The sequence below is a fragment of the Nothobranchius furzeri genome, chromosome 19 (assembly GCF_043380555.1).
Source record: "Nothobranchius furzeri strain GRZ-AD chromosome 19, NfurGRZ-RIMD1, whole genome shotgun sequence".
NCBI classification, from domain to species: Eukaryota; Metazoa; Chordata; class Actinopteri; order Cyprinodontiformes; family Nothobranchiidae; genus Nothobranchius; species Nothobranchius furzeri.
The window spans coordinates 4,480,381-4,508,238 of record NC_091759.1 but is presented as its reverse complement, the minus strand read 5'-3'; the positions used below and the strand labels follow the sequence as shown (position 1 = coordinate 4,508,238).

At 41.1% G+C, this 27,858-nt stretch overlaps 1 protein-coding gene across 1 annotated transcript; it reads left to right on the top strand.

The window, feature by feature from the left end:
- Positions 1-512: 512 nt before the first annotated feature.
- On the top strand, positions 513-25,337 carry LOC107394630 (neurocan core protein). The gene is made up of 14 exons (XM_015973634.3): positions 513-676; positions 12,975-13,054; positions 13,208-13,585; positions 13,697-13,871; positions 13,970-14,097; positions 14,659-14,952; positions 15,113-15,940; positions 16,028-18,820; positions 22,586-22,693; positions 22,768-22,926; positions 23,009-23,091; positions 24,593-24,737; positions 24,814-24,996; positions 25,085-25,337. The coding sequence occupies exons 1-14, from the start codon at positions 657-659 to the stop codon at positions 25,204-25,206; spliced, it is 5,496 nt and encodes a 1,831-aa protein (XP_015829120.3). The 5' UTR covers positions 513-656; the 3' UTR covers positions 25,207-25,337.
- Positions 25,338-27,858: the final 2,521 nt, after the last annotated feature.

Genomic DNA, 27,858 nt, shown 5'->3' with positions numbered 1-27,858 from the left:
GTTGCATGTTCTCCCCATGCATGCATGGGTTTCCTCTGGGTACTCGGGTTTCCCCCACAGATCACAACATGCCCAGATTCAAAATTGTATGTCGCTTTGGATAAAAGCGTCTGCCAAATAAATAAACATAAACAAAAAAAAACCCAGTTTTCTAAATAATTTGAAGAACAATTTACACTTGACTTTTCTACTGGAGATTCTATTGTTATTGCTGGTTTATAAATGAGGTTTCAGTATTGGACGGGTTCGTTGCCTCTCCTGCAGGTGACTGCTGCTGCATCATCATTACCTGCAGCAGCAGTAGCTCTGTTATGCTGCTGACTCAACTTTTCATCATGCTTATGTCGCTTCTCTGCCCTACTATGTCCTTCCGTTCAGTCCTCCCTCGGTGCGTCACCTCCATCCCGACTGCTGCTGGATGAGGGAGGAAAAAACGAGAAGTGGGCAGTTCGTGGTTTCATTTGTAGCGTGGCTTTCTCTCAGCTCCCCCCTTTTCCTCCCTGCGCCTCTGAGGCTGTCGGATCGGCAGCAGCTCCAGCTTTCATCTACCTGAGCAGCGCGTCCAGCGCACGGGACAGACGCACTGCAGCTGCAGCAGAGAGGAGCTGACGGAAATAAAACAGGACCAGAAGTCAGTTTAACCCGTTTCAACAGAAATGCTGCTGACAAGAACCAGGTAGGCTGTAGAAAAAGCAAGTTTGACCTTTTAAATTGAGCCTCAGGTTAACAAGCGCGTTAATTGGTGTTTTTTTAATGATGGATTCAGAAAATTACTGAAATAGATTAAAGTGACAAATAAATGCCTGTTTAGCGTTTTTATTTCTATTTTCTTTATTCAAACCGCATTAATCCTTCCAGTATGTGGTGTTCTAGCTGCTTTAAGTGTTTTTCTTATCTTCATTATTTCCAAAAAGAGAAAAATACCCAGTAATTATTTAGCATTATTTTTGATTTTCGTTATTATTTATGTATAGTTTTCACGTGCTTGTATGTTTGCCCTGCAGAGCCAGAAAGCTGCTTTTTCTTTTGAGTGCTTGATGTGACTTTTGGGTCTACTTAAGAGCTCAGGTGAATTTCTTTAATGGATGGACTGAGACAAAGAGCACATTTAGTCATTTTATTTCTTTGCAGCTTACCAAGAAAAGAAAAAATAATAGAGCATTGTTTTTGGCTGGTTTGTAATCTCTAATGAATATAATCTAAATCTGTACACTAATTAGATAATCCACCTAGAAGGTAAATCACAAGGATGTTGAGATAAAAGCAAAAATGGAAAACAATAACAAAAATTCTATTTCTAGATTTAAACAGCATGACAAAAAAACTTCTGTATTTGATCTCCTTTTCATTAGTGTTCTGGGTGTTTTTATGGAGTCAACTGTGATAAACAAGTTTTTTTCTGCAGTATTTTTTTGGCTTCTTCAAAAGCATCATCCTCAGCAAAACTCAAAGGACTTCCCTCTATCCCTTACGATCTAAAACATACCTCAAAATATCTGAAACTCATAAAACATTTGTATAATTTTTATATGACATAGTTTTCGGACTTTTTCTTCATAGTTTTTGACTTCCCTCTTGACACACCTTTTTTTCTTGCTAATACTCCTCGTAGAGGTATGATGACGAGTGTGGGACCAACACGTTTCCTGTATTTTGTTCAAGTATAAACTGTGCGAAACACTTGTTTAATCGGTACATTTGCAGTGGTCTCTAGTAGGAATGAATGCCTTGCAAGTCATAAGGGGAAATATACTGGTGCATCATTTCCAGGAACTAGAAGTGAGCCACATCACCACTGAGCTTCAGATGACAGGATTTGGAGTACTATTTCCTGATATTTGGACATCTCGCCTTAGATTGGAAAACAGCAACACAACTCCAACACTGACTTGGTAGCTCACGAATGGCGGCGCGGCAGTAGCATGCAGCGGCCACTCCGGAGCCAAATGGTGCGGCGTTGTTTACGTTTTGTGTATTGTGTTTTTTTTTTTTTTTTACTCCATGTATGGATATCGTCGGAACTGGTGTCCGTACATACAGCAGCCAGACACTTTGCTACCTTAAAAACCCGGTCAACGATATCCAAGAAGGGCTGCGGGAAACGCTACGCGAACTCGGCTTGCTCCGCGAACCAGGCCCCGATGCCGCGTCGCTGCCTGATGCCGGCGGCCGGAGGAGGGGACATCGGAAGCGATGCGCGAGGAAGCGGAAGCGCGGCAAGCGGGCGGGAATCTGTGATAAGCTAAAAACAAACCCTAGCCGGCCGGCTCTCCCGTCCATCATCTTGTCCAACGTCTGCTCCCTGGATAATAAACTGGACTACAGCCGACTCCAGCAGGCTAGACAGCGTGAGGTCAGAGACTGCTGTGTCTTTATTTTCACGGCGACATGGCTCAGCGACAGAGTACTGGACGCTGCTATTCAGCTGAACAGGCTGGCCTTGTTTCGTGCCGACAGAAACGCAGCTCTGTGCGGTAAGACTCGCGGTGGCGGCCTTTGTATTTACATCAACGCGAAATGGTGCAAGAACGCTCTGCTAGCTTCTAGCTATTGCTCACCGCTGGTGGAGTTTGTGACTGTTAGATGCAAACCATTTTATTTACCACGGGAATTCACCACTGTTTTCATTATCGGAGTGTACATTCCACCTAGCGCTAATGCTAAGGAAGCGTTAGGAGAACTGTACACAAACATCAGCGAACTGCAAAACACACACCCGGATGGATTGTTCATTGTTGCTGGAGATTTTGACCATGCAGATCTCAAGTCAGTGCTTCCTAGATTCCATCAGTATGTGGACTTTGCAACGAGAGGGGAAAACACACTGGATTTTGTTTACACAAACATCCCCGGCGCATATCGGGCAGAGCCACGCCCCCAACTTGGCTACTCAGACCACATCTCTGTTATGCTAATTCCAGCATACAGACCACTCGTCAAGCGATCAAAACCGGTTCTGAAGCAGGTGAAAACCTGGCCAGCAGGAGCCACCTCTGCTCTTCAAAGCTGTTTTGAGAGTACTGACTGGAACATGTTTAGGGAGGCTGCAACTTACGGCGACTTTACTGACTTGGAGGAGTACACGTCATCAGTGTCCAGCTACATCAACAAATGCACCGATGACGTCACTGTCTCCAAGACCATAATCTCACGACCCAATCAGAAACCGTGGATTACTGCGAAAGTGCATGCACTTCTGAGGACCAGAGACTCTGCCTTCAAAGCAGGAGATAAGGTGGCGCTTAGCAGAGCTAGAGCCGAACTATCTCGGGCCATTAGAGAGGCGAAGCGCGCACACGCCCAGAGAATCCACAACCACTTCATGGACAGCGGCGACACACGGCGAATGTGGCAGGGCCTACAAGCCATCATCAACTACAGGACTACAACACCTGCCTGTGATGGTGACGGCTCCCTCCCTGATGCGCTGAACAACTTCTACGCTCGGTTCGACAGGCAGAACGACATGGCGGCAAGGAAGTCCATCCCTCCTCCGAACGACCAGGTGTTGTGTCTCACTACAGCGGAGGTGAGGAAAACTCTACGCAGAGTCAATCCACGTAAAGCTGCTGGTCCAGACAACATCCCAGGCAGAGTGCTAAGGGAATGTGCTGAACAGCTGGCGGACGTTCTCACAGACTTCTTCAACATCTCTCTGAGCAGTACCGTCGTTCCCACATGCTTCAAGGCCACCACCATCGTCCCCGTGCCCAAGAAGTCTTCTGTGTCCTGTCTCAACGGCTACCGTCCTGTTGCACTTACACCTACCATCATGAAGTGCTGCGAGCGTCTTGTCATGACACACATCAAGACCCTGTTGCCCCCCTCACTGGACCCACTGCAATTTACATACCGCCATAACCGCTCAACGGATGACGCCATCTCCACTGCACTCCATCTTGCCCTCACACACCTGGACAAGAAGGACACACACATTCGAATGCTGTACATAGATTTCAGCTCAGCATTCAACACGATCATCCCCCAACAACTGATCGGAAAACTGAGCCTGTTGGGCCTGAACACCTCCCTCTGCAACTGGATCCTGGACTTTCTGACTGGAAGGCCTCAGTCAGTACGGATCGGGAACTGCACATCCAGCACCACCACACTAAGCACGGGGGCCCCACAAGGCTGTGTACTCAGTCCTCTGCTGTTCACACTGCTGACTCATGACTGTGTAGCAACACACAGTTCAAATCATATCATTAAGTTCGCTGATGACACAACCGTGGTGGGTCTCATTAGCAAGAACGGCGAGTCAGCGTACAGAGAGGAAGTGCAGAGGCTAACGAACTGGTGTAAGGACAACAACCTGTCTCTGAATGTTGACAAGACAAAAGAGATGGTTGTTGACTTTAGGAGGATACGAGGTGACCACTCACCGCTGAGGATCAACGGCTCCTCTGTGGAGATCGTCAACAGCATCAAATTCCTGGGAGTTCACCTGGAGAAAGACCTCAGCTGGTCCCTCAACACCAGCTTCCTGCACAAGAAAACCCAACAACGTCTCTTCTTTCTGAGAAGACTGAGAAAGGCCCAGCTTCCACCACTGATCCTGACCACCTTCTATAGAGTAACTATTGAGAGCATCCTGAGCAGCTGTATCACTGCCTGGTTTGGGAACTGTGCAATATCTGACCACAAGACCCTACAGCGGATAGTGGGAACAGCAGAGAAGATCATCGGAGTCTCTCTCCCCTCAATTAAGGACATCTACACCACACGCTGCATCCGCAAAGCCACCAGCATTGTGGCTGATTGGTCACACCCCTTTCACACACTCTTCACACTCCTGCCACCTGGAAGAAGGTACCGAAGCATTCGGGCACACACATCCAGACTGTGCAACAGCTTCTTTCCACAAGCAATTCGTCTCCTCAACAAAAGGGACTGGACTGATAAACACGCACATGCGCACACACTCACACACGCACGCACACAAACACGCACACACACACACGCACGCACACACACTCTATCACTAAGCTCAACTCAACTACCTCAAAGCATGGAGGCTGGACTTAAATATTAACCAGTTAATGCTTTATTTTTACATGTTTACTGTTCCTTCACCACCTACTGTACATACTAAGTATGTTTACGGTTTTCCTTTGTACTACCTACTTAGAGAGGTCATGTCATATTAGGTCAGTCTGTTCTGTTCTTAATTAGATAGTTTAGTGATTTCCCTGTTATTTTATGTTGTAAATTTATGTTGCATGTAGCACCTTGGTCCTGGAGGAACGTTGTTTCGCCTCACTGTGTACAAACCGTATATGGCTGAAGTGACAATAAAGTCCAATTGATTGAATTGATTGATTGATTGACTTACAACATATTTGTTCGAGCATGCTCTCTAAAGATAATGCCTCTCTTGTCAAAAGTCCACTTGGAAACATTGGTACATGCTTTTATCGTGTCCCGCATCGACTACTGTAATTGTATGTTGGACTGAGTCAGACTGCAAGTGCTCGGCTCCAACTTGTTCAAAACTTTGCTACCGGATTTCTGACTGGAATTAGAGGGAGGGATCACATTTCCCCAGTGCTAGCTTGCCTGCATTGGCTCCCGATGTTTTATCGGGCAAGATTCAAGATCCTCCTCTATGTGTTCAGGGTGCTGCTCCACCATATCTAGCTGCATTTTTGCACAGGCATGTTCCCTCTCTGACCCTTCACTCTGCTGGGCAGGAGTTGCTGCTCTAAACTGAGATCAAGGGGGGACCGGGCCTTCTCGGTAATGTCACCAACCATTTGGAATGAGCTCCCAACAGTAAAGCAAGCTCCATCTCACAGGTGTTTCGGTCCTGCTTGAAAACCCATTTTTCTTGTTAGCTTTCCCCCGACATCACTGACATTGGCTTTCTTCTTTTTTAAATTGTTTTAATGCTATTTTTTATCTCTCTCTTTTTTTTTTTTACTTTTTAAATATTTATGTAATGTGCAGCACCTTGGGCTTCCTTTAAGCTGGTAGAAGAGGCTATATAAATAAATCTGATTGATTGATTATCACCTGATTTTAGTGATGACTAGCTTCTGCTGAGTTTGGTGACATTCTGAACAGGTAATTCAACCACTGACTGTGTTGGAGCGATGAAAGATCATTATAGTTAGGGGCCACAGTCACGTTACATTACCTGGAATATTTGACCAAGAGAGGAAGTGCAAGTAACGTCCAAACAAGTCTAAAGAAATCCACTTAAACCACAAAATATTTGACACATTACAATGATAGGCTGCGCAGTGGCGCAGTGGTTAGAGCTGTTGCCTTGCAGCAAGAAGGTCCTGGGTTTGCTTCCCTGCCTGGGATCTTTTTGCATGGAGTTTGCATGTTCTCCCTGTGCGTGCGTGGGTTCTCTCCGGGTACTCCGGCTTCCTCCCACAGTCCAAAAACATGACTGTTAGGTTGATTGGTCTGTCTAAATTGCCCTTAGGTGTGAGTGTGTGTGTGTGTGTGCATGATTGTTGGTCCTGTGTTGCCCTGCAATGGACTGGCTCTCTGTCCAGGGTGTACCCCGCCTGATTGCCCATTGACCGCTGGAGATAGGCACCAACACCCCCCCACCCCCCACCCCCACCCATCCCCGCGACCCTACGTGGACAGGCGGGTTCAGACAATTGATGGATGTAGCAAAGACCATCAACTTTCTGAATACTGATATGTTTGTTTATGAGCTGGCAGAATCCCAAAAAAATGGGGAAAAGCAGACAGCTTGAAAAAATAAAATCAAGTAGAAGTTTATTTTACTTCTATTTTCTTGTTCGCGATATGCTCTGGAAAACAAAAAAAAACAACTTCTTTCTTTCAAGTAGATTGTTCACAAACCTGCACATTACTGCTACCTAGTGGACAGAAGGGTCATACAGTAGACTCATGAGTCTGAAAGAATACAAATACAAACCCTAAAGCCTCAATGATTGTGTGCACATTGACAGAGAAACCATACTCAAACCAACCGTTTAAATGCATCATGGCTTGTCGTGCTCAGGCTGTGTGGATTTATTCCGTCCAGTCTGGGATGTTTGACTGTATCCCACTCCCATTGGGAGGTGAATCAAATGGTGGGTGGCTTTTCTGATTCAGATGTCTTACTGGGAAATATACTGGTGGTTTTCTGGGAGACGTGGAGACATTACATCTGAGTGAACAGTCTTGAATCAAGTCTAAATCACAGCTGATACATCCAGTAGTCGTCCATCTGTAACCTTTAATCCTTTACATCCTATCACTTGTAAGTCGCTTTGGACAAAAGCGTCTGCTAAATACATAAACATAAACGTCCTGATACATTAAAAAAATGGAGGATTTACTGGATTACAGAGGCAGGGACTTTTCTTTCCAAAGTAAAAGTCCAGATCAAAGACAAACATAAAGTTTGAAGGTGACTTTTAAAATAAAACTCTAGGTGGAAATTACAATAATTTCAAATAAAAACCAGCAAAACAAGTCTTTAAAATAAAATAACTCTTGTTGGTGTTTCAGGAACAGATACATTCAGTTTAGGGGTATTAATTTGTTAACATTTGTGAGAGTTTTTCTTGTTTTCCAAGTTTCTGTTTTGTATTCTGAGTTTTACTCATCTTGTAGCCGACTTCCTGTTTTATTTTGATAAACTTGAACTATAGGGAAAGCCTGTTTCCTGTTTCTGGTTATATGATTTTGTTGCTGCCTTGTTCTGTTAGTTTTTGTTCTGTTGACTCAGAAATTCTAATTCCTGGAATCACCTTCCTGCACGCCAGCTCCTCTGCAAGCATTTGGATCCCATTCCCCCCATCCTCTCACCATATGATGACACATTTATGTTTTTGGACTCTAATCATGTTTCCTAGATTTACTTTATTTTTTTTAGTTTAGGCACCAAAACCTCTGGGAGAACACCAAACCACATGTTAGGAAGCTTCACATACCAAACTACCAACATCAAATTATCCACCAAAGAATGAACAGTAATTGGTTTCAGAACTCACAAAAACGGCATTCACAAATGACCTCCAGCGAGGTTTCCTGGGGGAAATGCTCAAATGTTGAGCGTTCTGGAATTTTACATCTACGCTTAGATTTATAGGTGTTATTCCAGCAGGAAGCTTAAAGACCAAGTTCACTTGTTTTTAAAACCTGTTTGTATTATTCTCTAGTAGAAATGAGTCGATCCCGTTTCAGGATCTAGAAGGGATCCAGAAGAGAGGTGAGAGTCAGACGACAGGATTTGGAGTGTATCTTTTTCCTGAAATTTGGACATCTCGCTTCTGATTGGCTAACAGCAACGCTACTCTACCACTGATTTTGTTTGCTTTGCAACATTGATGTTTTATCCATAGACTTGAATACATGGATGTGCTGTTGGGTGCTGGATGGGTTCCTCACTCTCCAAACTAGGGCTGGGCGATATGGCCTAAAATCAATATCACGATATATTGAGGATTTCACCTCGATAACGACAAATGGACGATAACTACAGGTATACGCGGAAACAAATATTGTCCACTAGATGGGGCTGTCGCATGTTTTAGATTGAGTCACATTTTTACATGACTCAAGGTGGTACAGCACCTTAAAGGGACATGAACGTTGTCAACCCACACACATATTTTTTATTATCAAATTTATTGACATGGGAAACATTATCTCAGTAAAATTCAGAAATTTTGATAACGATAAATTATTGATTTATTGCCCAGCCCTACTCCAAACCCAACTGGAGTCAATACAGGGTGGGCAACTATGTCCGTTTTTTGCGCAGCCTACGACAGAAACCACTAGCGCACTATTGAAAACAGATTATGTGGGATTACTATTGACTTTTCTAGCCTACCAGTAATTTAAATAATTTTAGATATAAATTTTTTTCACTTTATTTTAATTTATTGTATCTATATTTTAACTATCGTGCCATACCATGTGTCTGATTTTGTGAAAAAGCATAATAAATGTGTTTTTAGTTTGGTAAACACATCCCTCAGGGGAAATAAATGCAGTGGAGGCAAATGGAGACCCATCCAAGATGGCGACAAGCCATTAAGGCATCTCCAGTAGGCAACAACAGTCCATGACGTGTCTACGTGTATGATGTCTGTAGTTTTATCTCCACAAATAAATCAAGCCTGAAGGAATTCTGCTGTGTGGTGGAGTTGTCAATGCTAACTGTTAGTTTCTATCAACCAAGACATGCTCTGTTCCCTCCTAGCTCCTAAATGAACACAGCCTTCCCCATCGCAAACCCAGATGGGTGAGTACATGAATGCTAATTTAGCAATGTGACATGCAATTGACTGGTCTTTCTAATCTGAGCGTTTTCCAGTCTATCTTCATTCAGCGGCTAATGCAGAAAATAGGGGTAGAAGACAATTTTCACATCTAGCCTGCATGATAAACTGAGTGACTTATAATTTTTTTTAAAGCAAGTAAAAAAACCGTTTCTCTGTGAACTTGGCCTTTAAACAACCTTTGATGCACTTAAATCACACGTTAGCGATCATGGTAATAAACCTGATGTCCAAATTGTAAAGCAAAAGCATGGTAGATGCAAGCAGAGCAACAGAGGCCCCCATTCTAGATTAGCACCTTGTAAATAATCCGTCACTGAGCTTTTAGGGGGACGTTTATTTATTAACGCAGAGCAAATTCTTCTCAAGTGAGTTCCAGCTCAGAGATCAGAGAACATCAGTCAAGCAGGCATGTTTGACCCGGCTAAATTGGGACCAGGAGTCTTTTTCTGGTTTGCAGGAGAGAGGTTTTCCCCTGCATCAATGCAGAATACTGCAGAGGCCACCCAGGAGATACAGAGCTTTAGTTGCAAAGATTTAACCCTTCTTTTAGACTTCTCCTAAAGCATCGCAAATAAAATATACAGATGTTCCTGTTAGCTTGATTGTGGTTTTGTTATATTTTCATGTTTAAATAATGTCCGTCTGCAGCGGCTCTGTGTCTGAGCCTGGATGATGTTGCTCCTGTTTGAGAATGCAGAGGGTGGCATCGATTTCAACTTGACTCGTCTTCGTTGTCTTCAAAACAAGAAGAGCTGCAGGGCTTTAGAATAAAACTAAAGTTATCTAAGTCGGAACAAAACACCAAACAACCAGGATGTTCTTTTCTGTCATTGATCTGAATGAACAACCTGATATTTAAGCAAAAACAGTGAAACCTTTTGAATCAGTTTCCAGAGACTTAATTATGCCTTTTTTCTTTTTTTCTGCACAATGCCAGTTCCAAAGTGATTCTTAGTGGTTTAAAACTTCCTTTTCCATCCATGAAAAGAGCGGGAGAAAGAAAAGAGAGAAAGCAAGCAAGTGTGCCAGTGGCCCGTCCTTTAATTTTCCATGAAGCCTTTTGTAAGGGAGTCGCTATGAAGTGAAAGCACAGTGTGCAGCTGTCCCCTCGGCCCGCTGCTGGCTTTTTGTGGGATGTTTTCTTGTTGAGAATACTAATAGTGATAGACGCTGCACCCAGCTGGCGAGAAAACAGACGACAGTTATACCCTCATAAAAGAGGGCCGTTTGATTCCCCAAAAGTTAGAGGGCGGCGTTTGTGCCGGCTCCTTTCAGAGAACGAGTTTGATGTAAAAACGCAGAAAAGGATCCATTTTGTTACGACTTCTTCTACTTCAAGACCGCTGCCTACTTGCTCATATACGTGCCAAAACGAAGTACTGGGTTTCTGGATAAACATAAGCATTTTTAGAGTTTCTTTAAAGTCCATCCAGTGGTTCTAGAGGTGTTTGCAACAGACATAAAAATTAACACGTGCACTTGCAAGCAAAAACATAATCTTTTGATAAATTAATAAAAAAACACTTTTTGTGTACTAAGGGCACATATTATGCAAAACTTACCTTTTGCTTCCCTTTTTGCTGCCGTGTGGGTCTCTACTGTCTCTATAAACACGCCAAACAGCAAGAAAACCCATCCCTCCATTTTCTGCCAGTCAGTGCGTTTATGCTATATGTAGTGTCAGAAAACCAAATTATCGCTTTAGTCCAACAGAAGTCAGACTGTATACACCTTAGTTTGGCTGAAGTTGAACCAAACTGGATTACTTCTAATCAAGCTAAAGATAATGTGGTTAGAAAACCAAATTTCTCAGCATGTAAACATCATCCTGGTTTAGCCGAGCTATGGAAGCTCTTCTGACAATGTCATTGCCACAAGTGAATCTGATGTGTAACACTATCAAAATGGTACAATGCCTACCAATTGCACTGAGCTGCAGCATTGCTGTCCGTTCCTTCGGCCATTATGCCTATCCTGCTTCACAATTGTTTACCATTTGCCACAGGCTAACCAGTAGAATGCCAACACTAAAGTGCACATGCTGCCACCTTTGCGAAGACAAACACACTTCATTCAATAATTTGATTTTCTAATTGACAAAATTGCATTAAACCCCTTCACCTCTCCAGGCTGGAGGGACAGTACCTCTACTCCAAGCCCCTCCTGGATACTGGAGCGTCTCAGCTCATAGCAGCTTAAGCTGGGATGGGTGGGTGTGGCCAGCCCCAGATTCTTTTCTTAAAGCTGTTATAACGAATCTGCATACAAGCTAGTTTTTAAATGCAAACATGGCAACGTAATGCTCTCTCCTCCCCTTGGGTATCTTTCCTGAGACGCTTCTGCTGGAACTGGAAACACGCAATGCTGCACGAAACGAGATAGCGCTAAACAGTCACCGTTTTGTAGGTCCAAACATCTTTTGTTGTCTGTCACTCCAAATGGGGCTTTTCTTTTTGGGATTCTGGTAGTTTGTCCTAAAGTTGAAGTAGTAGCAGCCGGGTGTTTCTCCTTCTCTGATATTACTGAGCCACAAACCTCTCACTCCAGTGGTGTTCTGTTGCTAAATGCATGCGTACGTAAAGAGTGGAGGACCCAGGAAAGTGCGGCGGTTTGGCGAGACCGACATCTGGATGGTCCAAAAATTGCTTTCTGACCAAAACATGATCTTGGTGGAGGTTTTTGGACAACTGCTAGAGAACCACTTTATAAAAATTTTGTCTCCACAACATATTTATAGCTGTACTATGTTAGGATGTTAAGAGGCATGAAACATTTTTTTAAGTTAATTTGTTTTCCAGTTTGCCATTGCAGTCTTAAAGTGACAGAGCCCTGAAATGGCTCATTCTGGAAGGTACTGAAACTGTCAAGAATAAAACTGCTCAGATCACTTCATGTCGGAGGCAGATTGTGTAAGAACTTCATGAACATGTTTTGTATCGACCAAAGAACTATTGTTAAAAAAAAAAAGTTGAAATATGCTATCTTTAAAATGGACATCTTCAACAACAGCAGGATAAAAATTACAAAAGCTAAAAAAGATACAAATACAGTTCGCTGCCATGAAGTTAAAATGAGACAGGAGGAGAAAGTCTAATTTGAACCACATCTTGGAAAGATAAAGGCACGTTTAACTCTTAGCATCATTTGCTGCACAAACAGCCTCTAAATGATGAATGAGCTTTTCCAGCTCCATGATCCTGCCTGTAGAGGTTGTGTGAGGTCACTCCAGACGTCCTGCCAGGCTTGCTGGGTTAATAACAGGACCAGGCTGGTGACGGAGGGCGGGCAGGCTGCCTCTGAGCCGAGAGACACTGTGTCATTAACTCACGGAGGTGATAAATAGCTCGTGGTCACAGGCCTGTGCCACCAGCTTCTCTTTGGAAACCAGAGATGTCTACTGTTTGGTTGAGTTCAGATGTTTTTTTTTTATTTGTCTTCAGAGGCTCCTGTAATTTACAGAAAACAACCACTCCAAATACAAAGATTCCTCACTTTTAAACTAGCATTTACACTTATTTAGATTTAAATGCCTTGCTGTAATATTCATGCTTTAGGTGACAATCCCATTCTGTATAATACAAGACAGGAATGTGTATTTACAAATGTGTCAAACTGGAAATGGTGCATCTCAAGAAACAATTAGATTATCAGTTGCTGTTCTAATTGTTTTTATTTTTTGTGATGTTTGATGTTTTATCTTAACAGACGTGTGCAGATACTCCCTCTCCTCTGTGCAGTTTGTCACCTGACTCTGGCCTTTCCGGCACAAACTCCTTCTGCATATGGTAGCTCTACATTTTCTTCTTTCTCACTCATTGCAAAAATATTAAATCACCTCAAACTGAATTACAAATACATTGTTGTCATTGAAAAGTTTAAAAGTAAATGATTGTTATTGCTGGATGTACAGATCCTTAGAATTTTATTTTTTTCCCCAGAGGAAGTTCGGCATCTTCAAGTGAACATCCACCACTCGGGTCCAGTTCTCACCCCTCTGGGTGGCTCCATTACTATCCCCTGTTTTGTGTCCCTGTCCTCCACTCCCACCTCCTCCTCTTCCTCCCCTGTGGCACCACGAGTGAAGTGGACAGTGGTGTCCGGTGGGATTGAGACGCAGATATTGGTAGCCCGAGGTCAGAGGGTGAAGATCAACGAAGCGTACCGAGATCGGGCCGCGCTGCTGAACTACACCTCCTCTCCCGAGGACGTATCCCTGTGGTTTGGAGATTTGCGCCACAGTGACTCGGGTCACTATCGCTGTGAGGTGCAGCAGGGACTGGAAGATGCCAGTGACATCATACAAGTCAAAGTCAAAGGTAGAGCGCTGATTTTATTTTGTATTTTAAAGAACTATTTTAGGTTCTGTGCATTTGCACCATACTTGTACCAATGTGTTTGTAAATGTATGCATGTTTGTGTTTATTTAGGGGTTGTGTTCCACTATAGAGATGCTTTGGGTCGGTATGCCTTTTCCTTCCCGCAAGCCCAGAGGGCTTGCAGGTCCATTGGTGCACAGATTGCAACTCCTGACCAGCTGCTGGCTGCCTATTATGATGGATACGAGCAGTGTGACGCAGGCTGGCTGGCAGATCAGTCCGTCAGGTATATCAGGCTCAAACTACAGAAAGGATTTAAACATCTGCTTTAAAGTTTTCACATGTGCATTTGTGCTGATTACATACGTTGTTTTTTATGTTTAGATATCCAATCCAGGTCCCTCGTGAAGGTTGCTATGGAGACATGGATGGGCAACCAGGAGTGAGGAATTATGGGACAATGAATCCAAATAATCTATTTGATGTTTATTGCTATGTAGATGGAATTAATGGTATGAATCATCACATAATTACGTGTTTGTCTTTTATGAATCCTGATTGAGGAGTGATATTTCTCAAAAGACAAAATAACGCCACTTAATGTAGAAATCCAGAGTTTTTTATGGTACCATATGCCATTCTCCCCACTTCCATATATATGGACGAAAGCAACGCCTCTCATTCATGAACGTGCTGATGTAGCTGGCAAACAGCTAAAACATATTGTTTGAAAATATCAATCTCAAGTGATTGACATGTGTACGTAAGTGGATGTTTAACGTTGATGCTAATGCTAAGGCTGATGCTGAGCAGTGATCAATTCAAGTTTCATGGGGCTCTACAGGACAGAGTGTGGGCTTGGAAAAATAAAAACTGATGTATAACCTACATGATTTCACAGTAAAAACTCTCTCTTTTATGGATTTCTAAAAATTCATACATAATTCCTGGAAGGGTGAAAACTCCGGATTGCATTTTTAATATATTCAGGATATATTGGCTATAACCATATAAAAGTTTTCATAAGGAGAACATTGAACATGCAGGGATTTAAAAATATTTTGTGTGTTTAGGGGAGGTGTTCCACGACTCCATACCACAACAGTTATCATTTGATGAAGCTCAGTCCTATTGTGGAACTGCAGATGCTAAGCTAGCAACAACAGCACAATTGTACTTTGCATGGAGTGAAGGCTTGGACCGCTGCAATCCTGGGTGGCTTGCTGACGGTAGTGTACGCTATCCCATCGTGACCCCAAGAGAGAGATGTGGCGGCCCTCAGTCAGGTGTCAAGACCCTCTACCTCTTCAGCAACCAGACTGGGTTCCCAGAAGCTTCTAGCCTCCATGATGTGTATTGTTTCAAAGGTGGGTGATCTTTTTTCTTGAAAAAATATGTACATTAAGTACAGCTACGGATAAATATCAAAACGCATTGGGTATAAATTGGGTATTAAGTGTACTTTTGAGGTAACGCATGCAAAGCTCCTCTTAAAACATCTTTTTATTTCTTGTGTGTCTTTCACAGAAAACAGAAAAACTTACAGCGACTCTCCAGTGGAGTTTATCACCACAGAGGCTGAAGACATTGAGCAAAATGTTATTATTTTATTGGAAAATGCTCAAGAACTTCAGCTGAACAAACAAACAGAACAGGTGGAACGAGAGGCCCAAAGTGTTCTTGAGTCTTTGCCCTTTTGGTCTGGCTCTTTTACTCCAGAAACCCCAGTCAGCACACACCCAACGCTTTTATCAGACACAACTGAATCCTTCCCAAGCACAGCGTCTGCACTGGACGTCCTTCAGCGATCTAACGAAACTTCAGAAATTAGTTACGACTCTCAGCATCCCAAAGAAAGGATGAACACCACCACCAGCAAAACAGAAACCTACAATTCAACACAGAACACATTTCCACCCAGTGTTTACAATGAGACTGATTTCAACCAGAACGTCAGCATTACATTTCACCATTCAACCATGTATGAATCCCACATTGAGAACCAAACTGTGCCAAGCACCAGTTTACAGACTACACATCCACTTGAGGAGCTAAAGCAGCCTCAAGATATACATGAAAGTGGCCTAGGTATAGACAAACCACACATCAATTACAGTGAGACAGAGAGAAATCTTACTCCAGAGGAGAGTTTCCGGGGGGTGACCACTTTGACAGATGACTCATTGCTTCAGGTGAAAGTGGAAGAGGTAGCCGTCAAAGATCATGAGCTCACGTTGCTCTCAACCGAGGCATCTCAAGAAAAAACAATGCTCCTTACTCAAACTACTGCATCAGCTGTTGAGACGTTAACCTCAGTATGGAGTCACGTGCATGGGTCTGGAGATAGCTCTCAAGGTATGTCAAGACAGAAGAATGAAAATGTTATGTATGCTTTTAAAATTAAGCAGCATCTGCTTTAAAACATGTTGTTCTCTTCACCAGAGAGAGACCCTGAAGTAGAGGAAGTCATCACATCCCAGTCTTCCACTACTGGCCAGACCACTCACCTATCACATTCTGCCATGGTTATAGTTCCCACCGAACCTCAAACTGTAGCCCCACGTCTAACCGTCTCACCTGTATCGAGAAATGTGGAAAAACAAGACCATGAAATCTTTTCCACATCGCCATACCTGTGGGAGTCCCCCAGTTCTAGACAAGAGGGGAGTGCAAGCTTAGAAACTGTAGACATGTTGACAATGGACAGTGAAGAAATACAAATCCACACAACTCAGCCAGGTGTAGTTTCTGAAGAAAGTTTAGCCACCACCCAGTCTCTGGAAGGGCTGAACACCTCTCAACCACCCTTTGAGTTTTCTACAGCAGAAAGTCAAACGTCAGGTTACAGAACGTATTTTGAATCTAGCCATTCTTATGATGAAGCAAGTGGATATGAACCTGGAACTGTTAGTTCTACATTTAAAGAGGACAAAAAGGTTGTTCCAACCTTCAAAGAACAAACTATTGTAGCCACAGTCCATGAACAGGAGATCAATATTTCCCTTTTATTGGAACAAGATAAAGTTAACTCAACACATGGATTAGAAGAAGAAGAAGCCAAGATTATCACAACCATTTTTCTCACAGAAGAAGACAGTGTTGAAGAATTCACAGTTGCCCCAGCTCTTGTCTTTAAAGAAGTACCTAAAGTGGTCCCAACCCTTATTCTTAAAGAAAAGGCTGAACTTACCCCAATTCCTGTTCTTGAACAGGAAACTAAAGCATCCCCAACTCTTGAAGGAGAAGCTAAAATTGCATCAAGTCTTCACCTTGAAAATCAACCCAGTGTTGCACCAACCTCTGAAAAAGAAACCAAAGTTGCTCCAACTGTGGTTCTCAAAAAAGATATTGAATTTACCATAACCCCGATTCTTGAAACAGAAGCTAAAGCTGTACCAACCATGATCTCTAAAGAAGCGGCTAAAGCTTTCCCATCCCTGATCACTGAAAAAGAGGCTAAAGCTGCCCCAACCCTGATCATTGATGGAGAAGCCAAAGCTACCTCAACCCTCATTACTGAAGAAGAAGTTAAAGCATCCCAATCCCTGATCAGTGAGGACAAACTTACTCCAATTCTGATTACCGAAGAAGGGGCTAAAGCTACCCCAACCCTGATCATTGATAGAGAAGCTAAAGCTAGCACAACCATGATCATTGATGGAGAAGCCAAAGCTACCTCAACCCTCATTACTGAAGAAGTTAAAGCATCCCAATCCCTGATCACTGAGGATAAAGCTACTCCAATTCTGATTACTGAAGAAGGGGCTAAAGCTACCCCAACCCTGATCATTGATAGAGAAGCTAAAGCTAGCACAACCATGATCATTGAAGAAGGAACTAAAGCTGCCCCTACCTTGATCATTGGGGAAGAAGCTAAAGCTATCCCAACAATGACCACCCTGATCATTGAGGAGGACAAAGCTACTCCAATCCTGATTACTGAAGAATGGGCTAAAGCTGTCCCAACCCTGATCATTGATGGAGAAGCTAAAGCCACCCCAACCCTGATCATTGAGGGAATGAATGCTAAAGCTAGCACAACCAAGATTATTGAAGAAGGGGCTAAAGCTGCCCCTACCCTGATCATTGGGGAAGGCGCTAAAGCCACTCCAACCCTGATCATTGAGGGAGAAGCTAAAGCTACCCCTACCCTGGCCATTGATGGAGGAGCTAAAACTAGCCTAACCCTGATCACTGAAGAAGAGGTTAAAGCATCCAAGCCCCTGATCACAGAAGAGGCTAAAGCTGCCCCAACTCTGATCATTGATGAAGAAGTAAAACCTAGCTCAACCCTGATTACTGAAGAAGAGGCTAAAGCTGCCCCAACCTTGATTTGGGAAGGAGCCATGGTATCCTCAGCGTTTGACCCTGAGGGAGAAGCTAGTGTTCCCCCAACGTCTGAAGATGAAATCAATGCTGCTCCAACTCTTGTCACTGAAGAAGAAATAAAACTTGTCACAACATGGGCCCTTGATGAAAGAACCAAAGTTCCTTCAATTTTTGACTATGAGGGAGAAGTCAGAGTAGTGCCCATGCTTGAAGCCGAGGTCAAAGTTGTTCCAACTTTTGCCATTATTAAAGATTCTAAAGATTTCCCAACCTCAGCCTTTGAAGAAGCCAATGTTGTCTCTAATTCTAAAGAAGTTGCCCAAACCTTCGTCCTTGAGGAAGAACCTAAAATTGACCCAACCTTAGTCTATGAAGGAGAAGCTTATGTTGCCCCAACAAATGAAGGACGTAAAGTTTCTCCAACACTTGCCATTGAAGAAGCAACAAAAGACACCCTTACCCTTGAGAATGAAAAAGTAAAAATTGCTCCAACCTTTGACGATTTTAGCATCTCCCCGTTTATTTCCGAAACATCTAAGTGGACTCTGCTGCCCACTACAACTGGACAACAAGAGTCTTTGAATGAAGTTAAGTTCAATCGAGGACCCACCATTGCTGTTTCTGATTCACTGGCAACTCAGATGAGCACAAAACCCACTGCTTTAGCCTCAACGACAACCACCCCCACCATAACCACCACCACACATCGCTCCAGACATGTCTGGAGCCCAACTACCTCCTCACCCAAAAGTTTCCATGAGAAGGTGGAGCTACAGAAGGTTACCCATACCATTCCACTGGTGGATCACGGTTTGGGTGATGGTGAGCTTAGCCTCACACTGCCACCCACCCTGCTTAACTTGCCCAATGAGAGGGCAGCTGTAGGTGGGACAGGGAAGTCTTCAGGTAATGCTAAAACCACATTCCTCACCCTAACAGTGCTCTACCTAGTCAATGCGGTGATGCACTAAAATCCCTGGTTTGTCTCTGCTCCACTTTTTGTAAAACCCTCACCCCTGCTTTTCAAAAATCTCCCCTCATTTGTTTCATCTGCAGCCTCAACAAGCCCACTGACCTTTCTTACTCCCTCCCTGCTTTAAACACCTCCTTCACTGTTTTCCCTGCGACACCTTACTGTACCCTCAATGATACTCACATTGGGACAGTTGCCCTTTGACACTTTTCAACAATCTTGTTGTGCATGATTGTTTTTCTACTCACTCAAAAATTGACTTCTATGAAGTACTGATGTGTCTAGAAGAATGTTTAAGTGCTTCCTATGATGGTTAGAGTCATAGTGAGTTTATTTTTGTAAGATAAGCATTAACGCTTGTTTGTTTCTGCACACAATCGAAAGTGGTCACCCCACCAGGAAATGTTAAAAGTTGTCTTCTGTGTGGTCCTGGAAACCAGTTAATGAATGTAACAGCCCTGATCAGTGTAGCTTGAAAATTTATATTTATTTGTTTACTCTCCTTAACTTTACTTTACTTTACTTATCTTTACTCTCCTTTCTGCTCAAACTTAGGTATTCTAGGACCAGAATCAGACATGTTTAGGTTTACAAGCACAAAATATGTGAATTATTATATTGTTGTGAACCGCGACTTAACAATCAATTATGAATATGTTTACTGTCAAGTCATTGTTTATTTATGAATGTTTAATGTTTATTTTAAGTATTTAGGACTAATGCTGATAAAGCCAACCCCTCAATCTAAATGTTGTTTCGCTCTCTTCTAGTAGAGAAGTTTAGTTTTATTTAGAAAAGTAAGTACTACTTTACATTTTGTCACATGCTTACATTTCATACTAATTTTACTTTGTCAGTAAAAAAAAACGTTCCTCCCATTTCGAAACTAGTGTAACAAAGTTCAGGATTGTAGGTTTTAATCTGTTCTCAAAACAATAAATACAAAAATCTAGCATTTGGTGTTTAGGAAAAATATAAACGACAAAGGATTTTAATTGTATTTGTCAGCTATTATTTTTAAAGTAATTACAAACTTTTTTTAAGAAAGTGATATTTTTAATGATGAAAAATAATTTAGTTATTAATATATTCTAGTTTTTGTTGCTTGGACTCGGAGAATTGGACTTGTGCATGCATATTAAGGTTTCTTTACTGTTTCTGCACTGGTCTGCTTTGGTCAACCAGTTTCTCAGCAGAATTCCCACGTTTCATAATTATTTGTTCATGTTAGTTCAAAAAAGTGTTGTGAAACAGTCACTTTTACAAAAACCACTTACAAATCATAGTGAAAAAGCAAAAACAAATCTTAGCATGAGAGGAAAAATAAATGACATTCAGCCAGACTTTGTTCATTGCAGAGGCGCCACTAAGAAGGGGCAGGGGGTGGGGCAGTGGTCACCCCTATAAATTTACTGACCCTCGCCCTTAATGGCCCCTCTGGCCAGAGTCTTACATGCATAATATTTTTCTTTGAATACGAATTTAGGAGAAAAGAAAACATGCTTCAATAAATTGCAACGTTTGATTTTTTTCAAAAACCATTCTCGCTGGGATGCAACTGATGGAGAAACAGAATTTTTAAAAAGATATGACACTTTTTTGTTTTAATCACACTGAAAAGTTAAGCTGGGTTTGTGATATCCATGAAGACTCAGCAATAATTTTGAGAACAAATTTCCTCCAATAACTTTAAAAATTCCATCAACACCAGAGCAAGGTCCTGTGATTCAAATCAGGAATACGAGAGTCATCTCAAACATTTGAAGACATTTTAGAAACTCTCTCGTGAATTATGTTGCCAACAGCCACAGTACAGTGTGATACAGGCTTTAGTTCAAAAAGCTTGTGTACAAAAATCAATAAAGTAACCTGTGAAATTCTGTTATGACTTTTGGTTTTGGTGTCCCACTCTATGATTATCAATGGCCCCCATCTTTGACTCTTGAGAAGCAGCTGTTAACTTGCAGCTGATGTTGTGTTATGCAGATGATGTGGAAGTGTTTATGTGTGTGTCATCAGGCCTTTCCATCAGGCGTGTAAGCATCACGTAATGTCTGCGAAGCGAAGTACGGAGCTATCAGCTTCCCTTATAGTGGATGGGTGTGTTTCCACCGACCAAAAAGCAGCACATTTTGGAGTCGTCCCAGAAGCGTAGTGATACATTACTCAACTAAGTTAATGCCTCAGGTCTATTTTTACATGCTACCCTTCCAGAACACATATAGTTGAGCAGTTCAGATTGAGTCAGACACAAAGTCAAATATGTGGGCAGTACAAATCAACTGGAAGCTTTTAGAATAAAGGTCACGTGGAGATTTCCAGTCGCTAAACTTGTTTAACCCTCCTACTGTCCTAATGGGTGTGAACCCGCGAGGAAATTTGACCATTGAGCAGGGTTGATGGTTTATCATTGAGCAGCATTGATGGTTTATTCCTTGGGTCCATGTGGCAGGAGTGAGGAGTGAGCACCACCTCACCCCTGCCACGTGGACTTCAAGGGATAAACCATCAACCCCTGCTCAATGGTCAACTTTCCTCATGGGAGGGTTAAAAAAACGTCAGGTAAGTCATTACCTGTGACACTTCTGTTGCCGAGGTAAATGCATCAGAAAACAAACCAATGACGTTTTTGGATACATGCTGCCATCTTTCTCCCTGTTTGCTATTGTGTGAACTTCCGAAATCACGTGTGGTCTTGCAAGTTTCTAGTGATTTCATGACCTCATGTGACCAGTTGTATGGATCGCTTTCACTACTATTTTGCATCTTAAACACTCCCAATTGGAAGGGGATGACCTCACAGGAAAAACGTGTCTATGAAGTTACGTGTCGATTACATACTCAGAGGAAAGCTCAGGTTTGAGAGAGCCTGCAGCATACTTTGCAGAATGATTGGCATATGTGAGCTAAATATTAAAAGAATTGCCTGCCAAACCTTAAAAAAATGTAAATAATTAGAGCATCTCAAGATGCTTGTATTATCCGTCCCTTTTTGGTTATCTTTTGGAACCTTCACTATGCTATTTTATAATTTCTGTAAGAAATTTAACCACGATTGGTATTCAGGTTTGTGACATACAAGTCTAACCTGTTCTGGTTTTATTCTGAGATTTTAGAGATTTCTTTTAAAAATCCCTTCAAAAAGGAAAAGCTACATCTCTTGTGACAAACTCCAAAGATACAAGTTGTAAAACTTAGATATTTTCAAGGTCACAAGCTCAAGTGAAACGTTTTTCTCAGGGACTAGGATCCTTTAAGACTTGAAAGGAACCTCAGTGGTTTCCTGGACTGCAACTGTTTATTTTTTTACGAGAGTTAACAACAGTTTGGCTTTAAGAGCATATGATTCTTATTTGTGTAGAGAAAAGTAGTTATTATTGTAGCTTTCATATACGCAGCTGCAGAGATGTGAGTGCGAGCATAATGACAAACACGACTCTGTTCTAGTTTACACAGAGTGAGACAGAACTGTCTTCATTTAGTCTTTTTGACGACAACATGATCCTCGTTTGTATTTGTCCCTGACATAATCAAATCCAGGTTTTAAAGGTTTAAATTTATTGCTGAGTTGACATAGAGGAAAGAAGACGACCTCTGTTGCCATCTGTTGGCTCATCTGATTTGGATTATTTCAGAAAGAAGCGGCATCTTTTTTTTTAAATAAGCAGTTTTAGTTCATCAGTCATGTTTTGTTTCAGATGCCTGTTTGAATGACCCCTGTCTCAACGGAGGCACCTGCACAGATCAAGATGGACACATTAAATGTCTCTGTTTGCCAACATATGAGGGAGACTTTTGTCAAACTGGTGAGCCTTTTGCTGTGGTGCATCTGAAGTTTCTATGTCTGGTTGCCCTGACTTTCCTGCTGTGATGTTTGCAGATCTGGAGCAATGTGAGCCAGGCTGGGACAAATTTCACGGTTTCTGTTATCGACACTTCAGCCAGCGTCAAAGCTGGGAGGTTGCTGAGCAGCACTGTCGGATGCAAGGAGCTCACTTGGTATCCATCATGACTCCTGAGGAGCAGGACTACATCAACGGTAGGGCTACACTAATTATTACCACATGAAAAGTTTGAGTATATGAATTAATAATTTTTTTAAACTTTTTTATCTTCACAAGGCAACTACAAGGAATACCAGTGGACTGGTTTGAATGATAAAACCATTGAGGATGATTTCCGCTGGTCTGATGGCAACCCACTGGTAAGAAGATGTACCTACAGATCACAAACATGTTGGCATTAAATATGAAAGAGGATAGGACAGTAATGAGTTAATAATATATTAACGTGTTAACAACACACACACACACACACACACACACTGATAGCCATTTTCCTTGTTGTTTTGGTGAATATTGGCAGCCTGGGGTGTCTAATGTAGTATATTGAAAAGCTTGATTTCTGGTTTCTATTCGTGCTAATTACAATTTTTTACAAGCTGAAGTACATACCAGGCGTGGTTGAAACACCCATCATTACTTTTCATTTAAATTTCAGTACAACATATGTGCGATCCAGGGCAGAAGCGAAGCGGATTAGAAAATAGCTCTTTTAGCCCCGTTGACTTGCATTCATTTTTTTCTTCTGGGGACCCATGAGTCAAGGAGACTTGACTCCTTATGCCAACCACAAAAAAAAAAAAAAAAAAATGCTAGAGCGAGCTACTGCTAATGCTAGCCCAGTCTACAGCTAATGCTCATCGTGCTCATCTGAGCTACTGCTAATGCTAGCCCAGTCTACAGCTAATGCACATCTGAGCTACTGCTAATGCTAGCCCAAGCTACAGCTAATCCTAGTCCAAGCTACTGCTAATGTTAGCCCAATCTACAGCTAATGCTCATCTGAGCTACTGCTAATGCTAGCTCAAACTACAGCTAATCCTAGTCCGAGCTACTGTTATTCCTAGTGTGAGCTACTGCTAATGCTAGCCCAAACTACAGCTAATCCTAGCCCAAGTTACAGTTAATCCTAGTCCGAGCTACTGCTAATGTCATTGTTAAACAAGAAGAACACAGAAGAATGTTGAAGCACTCACTTTTCAGGATGTACTGTATCCAGATGAAGGAATACCAGATAGATGGGAATCCATCAATGAAAAGGGAATAGGAAACAGGAAGAACGACAGGAAAAAAGGAAATTTGAGCAAGCAACCAAAAACAGGGACCTGGGAGCAAAAGAGCAGGATACAACAAACAAAGACTAGAGAACAGAAAAGAGGGAACATTGTGCAAAGGAACAGACTATGGAGCACAGGACAAGAAACTCGAACATGGCACTAGAAACTGTGGACAGTGGACTGGGAACAGGGAAAACGGGAATAACCTGGAGGATCTGTCGTGGGTGAACCAACACGGGTGTTGGTAATTACAAAGTGGGAACTGGGTGCAACTGGGATAATTGGCTGAGAAGAAGTAGATGTGAATGAGTTGAAAAGGGAAAGAAAATGACCAACATGGAAGTGATTAAGTGAAAACAGTAAATCAAGGAAAGTCTGACAATAAACAAAAAACAACTCAAACCTAAACCCCAAACTCTGGAAAACAAACATGAAACAGTTTTATTTTGTTTTTAACAAAGATTTGTTTAAACAATTGACAGAGTTGTAGTCAATTATTTTGGTAAGTGTTGAACACTTTCTTATCCAGATATAGTTTAGAGCAGATAATTTTTTTGAGACTTTGAGGGTTTAAATGTCTCTGCAGCTGTATGTGAACTGGTACCGAGGACAACCAGACAGCTACTTCCTGTCTGGAGAAGACTGCGTGGTGATGGTGTGGCATGATAATGGGCGCTGGAGCGACGTACCCTGCAACTATCACCTCGCATATACGTGCAAGAAGGGCACCTGTGAGTATGGAGATGTCATTTCAACCCTCGTCTTCTGCTAATTATGATAATCATCATGGCTCAACTCTTCCTACAGCCTCCTGTGGTCCGCCACCAAAAATACGAAATGCCTCAATTTTTGGGAAAACTCGGCAAAGATACGAAACCGGTGCAATTGTGCGTTACCATTGCAGAGAGGGCTTCCAGCAACGATTATTCCCTCTGATAAAATGCCTGTCTGGAGGATATTGGCAGAGACCACAGATCCTGTGCATCCCAAGTAAGATTTGAATTCCACTATAAATTTGCATCTTTTGTTTATAAAATGTTTGAAATCACTTAAAGGCACAAAAACCTTTTTTATCCAGAATCTGGAGGACCAACGCGTCACCCTGAGGAGTTTTCTCTGACTGAGAGCAACTTTGCTGCTGCTGAAAATGAGGATGGAGCCACTAAAGAGGCCCCACAGTACTGGGACATCAAGTTTTAACTGGGCTAATTTTCTATATTGTCACATGACAAGATTTAAAGAGTCCTAAACTGGACACAAAAACATAAAGTTCCAGAAAGAAAGTGGCTGAATGCACATTGTAGGGTTTTTTCAATCAATATGGGGCGCCATTTGTAAAATCAAAGAGTCATAATGTAACAGCAGAATTTTGTGTTATTTAGCCTGTCATAAAAGACAAAATGGGAGTTTAATTTTCAAAGTCAAATTTTCACCATTATATGCAAACATTTATAAAGGTAAAGTTCCCAACCAAATATTTAGTTAGCTAAACTAAATATTTAATTTATTCTAATTCAATTCAATTCAAAAATACTTTATTAATCCCAGAGGGAAATTGATTAACATTTATTTTAAAGACTAAATATTTAGGTCTAACCTAATATTTAGGTCTAACCTAAATATTTAGTATGTAAAATAAATATTTAATTTTCCAACTAAATATTCATTTGGAGCTAAATGTTTATTTTGGAAGCTAAAAATTATGGTCCAAATTAAATATTTATTTTCAAAAATAAATATTTAGATCGTCTCGTCTCGTCTATCCATGTCCGGGTCTGGGGCAGCATCCCAACTAGGGAGTTCCTATTTAGATCCCAGCATAATATTTATTTTGGAGCAAAACATTTAGTTTGCAAAAGCAATTTTTAAGCTTAGCCCCAAAATAAAAATTTAAATTTCAGCTAAGTATTTATTTTGGAGCAAAATATTTAGTTTACAAACTAAATATGTAGCTCTAAATTAAAAATATATTTAATAAATTAAATATATGTTTTACAAACTAAGCTACATATTTAGGTCAAACCTAAATAAAATAAATATTTAACTCTAAATAAAAAATAGCTTGCTTGCTAAATATTTAATTGGGATCTTTTACATTTATACATGTATGAATAACACTGGGAAATATGATTGTGAAAAATGAACTCATTTTTTTTATTATAATACACTAATATATATATATATATATATATATACATATATATATATATATATATATAGTTTTTATGTTATGACTTTTTGACTTTACAACTGATGCCCATTAATCGAAGCCTTTCAACAAAGTGGTGCTAAAGTCTTCCAGACTCATTTTAGAAGATTTATATGTTTTGTTATGGTTACGTGTTCCTACTTCGTTCAAGAATCTCTTAACTCCAAAGTGAACCTTTTAACAAACGACCAAGACATTTTGTATATATGTTGTTTTTCACTCCTGTGTCCAAATTTTATTCTGAGATCACTTTGATGTCAATCAGAAGCTGTTTGGTTCGTTGGCTTTATGTTGTAATAAAGTTTTGTAGAACGGAACGAATAAGAAATCTTTCTTCTGTTTCCCCCTTTAGCATCATGTGAAGACTTAATTTTTAAGACTTTACCAAACTGAAACAATTTTGATTTATCTAGATGTGTCCACTAGGTGACAGCGTTGAGTCATAAAACCTGTTAGATACAGAGGAGAAACGTTTTAGTAACAAATAGTTATTTATATTTCTCAGAATTTGTGCTCAGGTCTTCTCAGTTAATCACAGAAAGACCGTGACACATTATTGGTTTTAAAATAAATATTTAAAGGTGAATTACATAACCAGAAATGTTGTTTATGAATGAAAATTTGATCAATTATTGTGTATTTTTTTAGAAATATTTTGTTCATATATTCCATTTTATATTGTCACATTTTTGTAATACATCAAATTGTTCAATTTATGTATTTGCTATTTGACTTCACATGTTCATAAGATGGTATGTAGTCATATTCTGTTTCCAATACATTTTAAATATATGTAACTAAATCAATCTATCTAAAACCCCACTTTTTTATGCTGCTGCTTTAATAAATCATGAATTGATCTACGTAATCAGCAAACAATAAATAATTTTTTTCATGAAATTATTTTCTAGACTAGGGTTTATTTTCAAGTTTTAGATAAAAAATACAAGAAATATGATATTAATGTGCTCAAATGTAAGAAGTGTTCAAATAGTCAGATCTAGAAGGACGGAACTGACCCAAAATTGATTGTTTTGGAGAATATTTTTGGCATTCAAGTATTGAAAAATGTCATATATTTTACTATCCTGCCTTTTGAAGGTGAAACATTTTATTTTTTGTGTAAACTTTACATCAGAGACATTATAAATATAAGTTTTAAAATCACAAAATACACAATTATTGAATTTAAACTCTTGTTAATCAAAAGTAAATACTTAGAAATGCTTGATACTTGAGAACATATTAATGAAACTTTCAGCTCATTTAAAGACTATTGATCAAGTCGCCTTTATTCCAGATGCACGGACTTTCCAACAATGCCTTTGGGCAAGGCATTCAGCTTATAACAACTCCACATTAGTGCGGCTCTCTGACCAAACACACTGCTCTTAACACATAGCTCAGTCTAAAAAAGTAAAAAATAATAACAGCCCCATATAATCTGATGATAAAGAGGGACGTCTCTGTTGGAGGAGGACTTGTCTTCGATAGCTTCAGCTCAGCCTGCATACGAGAGGTCGCTGTCCGTTTGTTTTGTCACAGAGCCGATAACTCAGCTCCATATGGGGGCCGTGACCATGGGGCCACCAGGTCATGGAGGGGTGAACAGAGGCCAAGGCTTTAAGGACTCCTTGTGGAGT

Coding starts and splice junctions, on each gene's coding strand:
- LOC107394630 (XM_015973634.3), top strand. CDS start 657: ATGCTGCTGACAAGAACCAG. Junction 13,586..13,696: donor CATACAAGTCAAAGTCAAAG/GTAGAGCGCTGA, acceptor GTGTTTATTTAG/GGGTTGTGTTCCACTATAGA. Junction 18,821..22,585: donor TGGGACAGGGAAGTCTTCAG/GTAATGCTAAAA, acceptor GTTTTGTTTCAG/ATGCCTGTTTGAATGACCCC.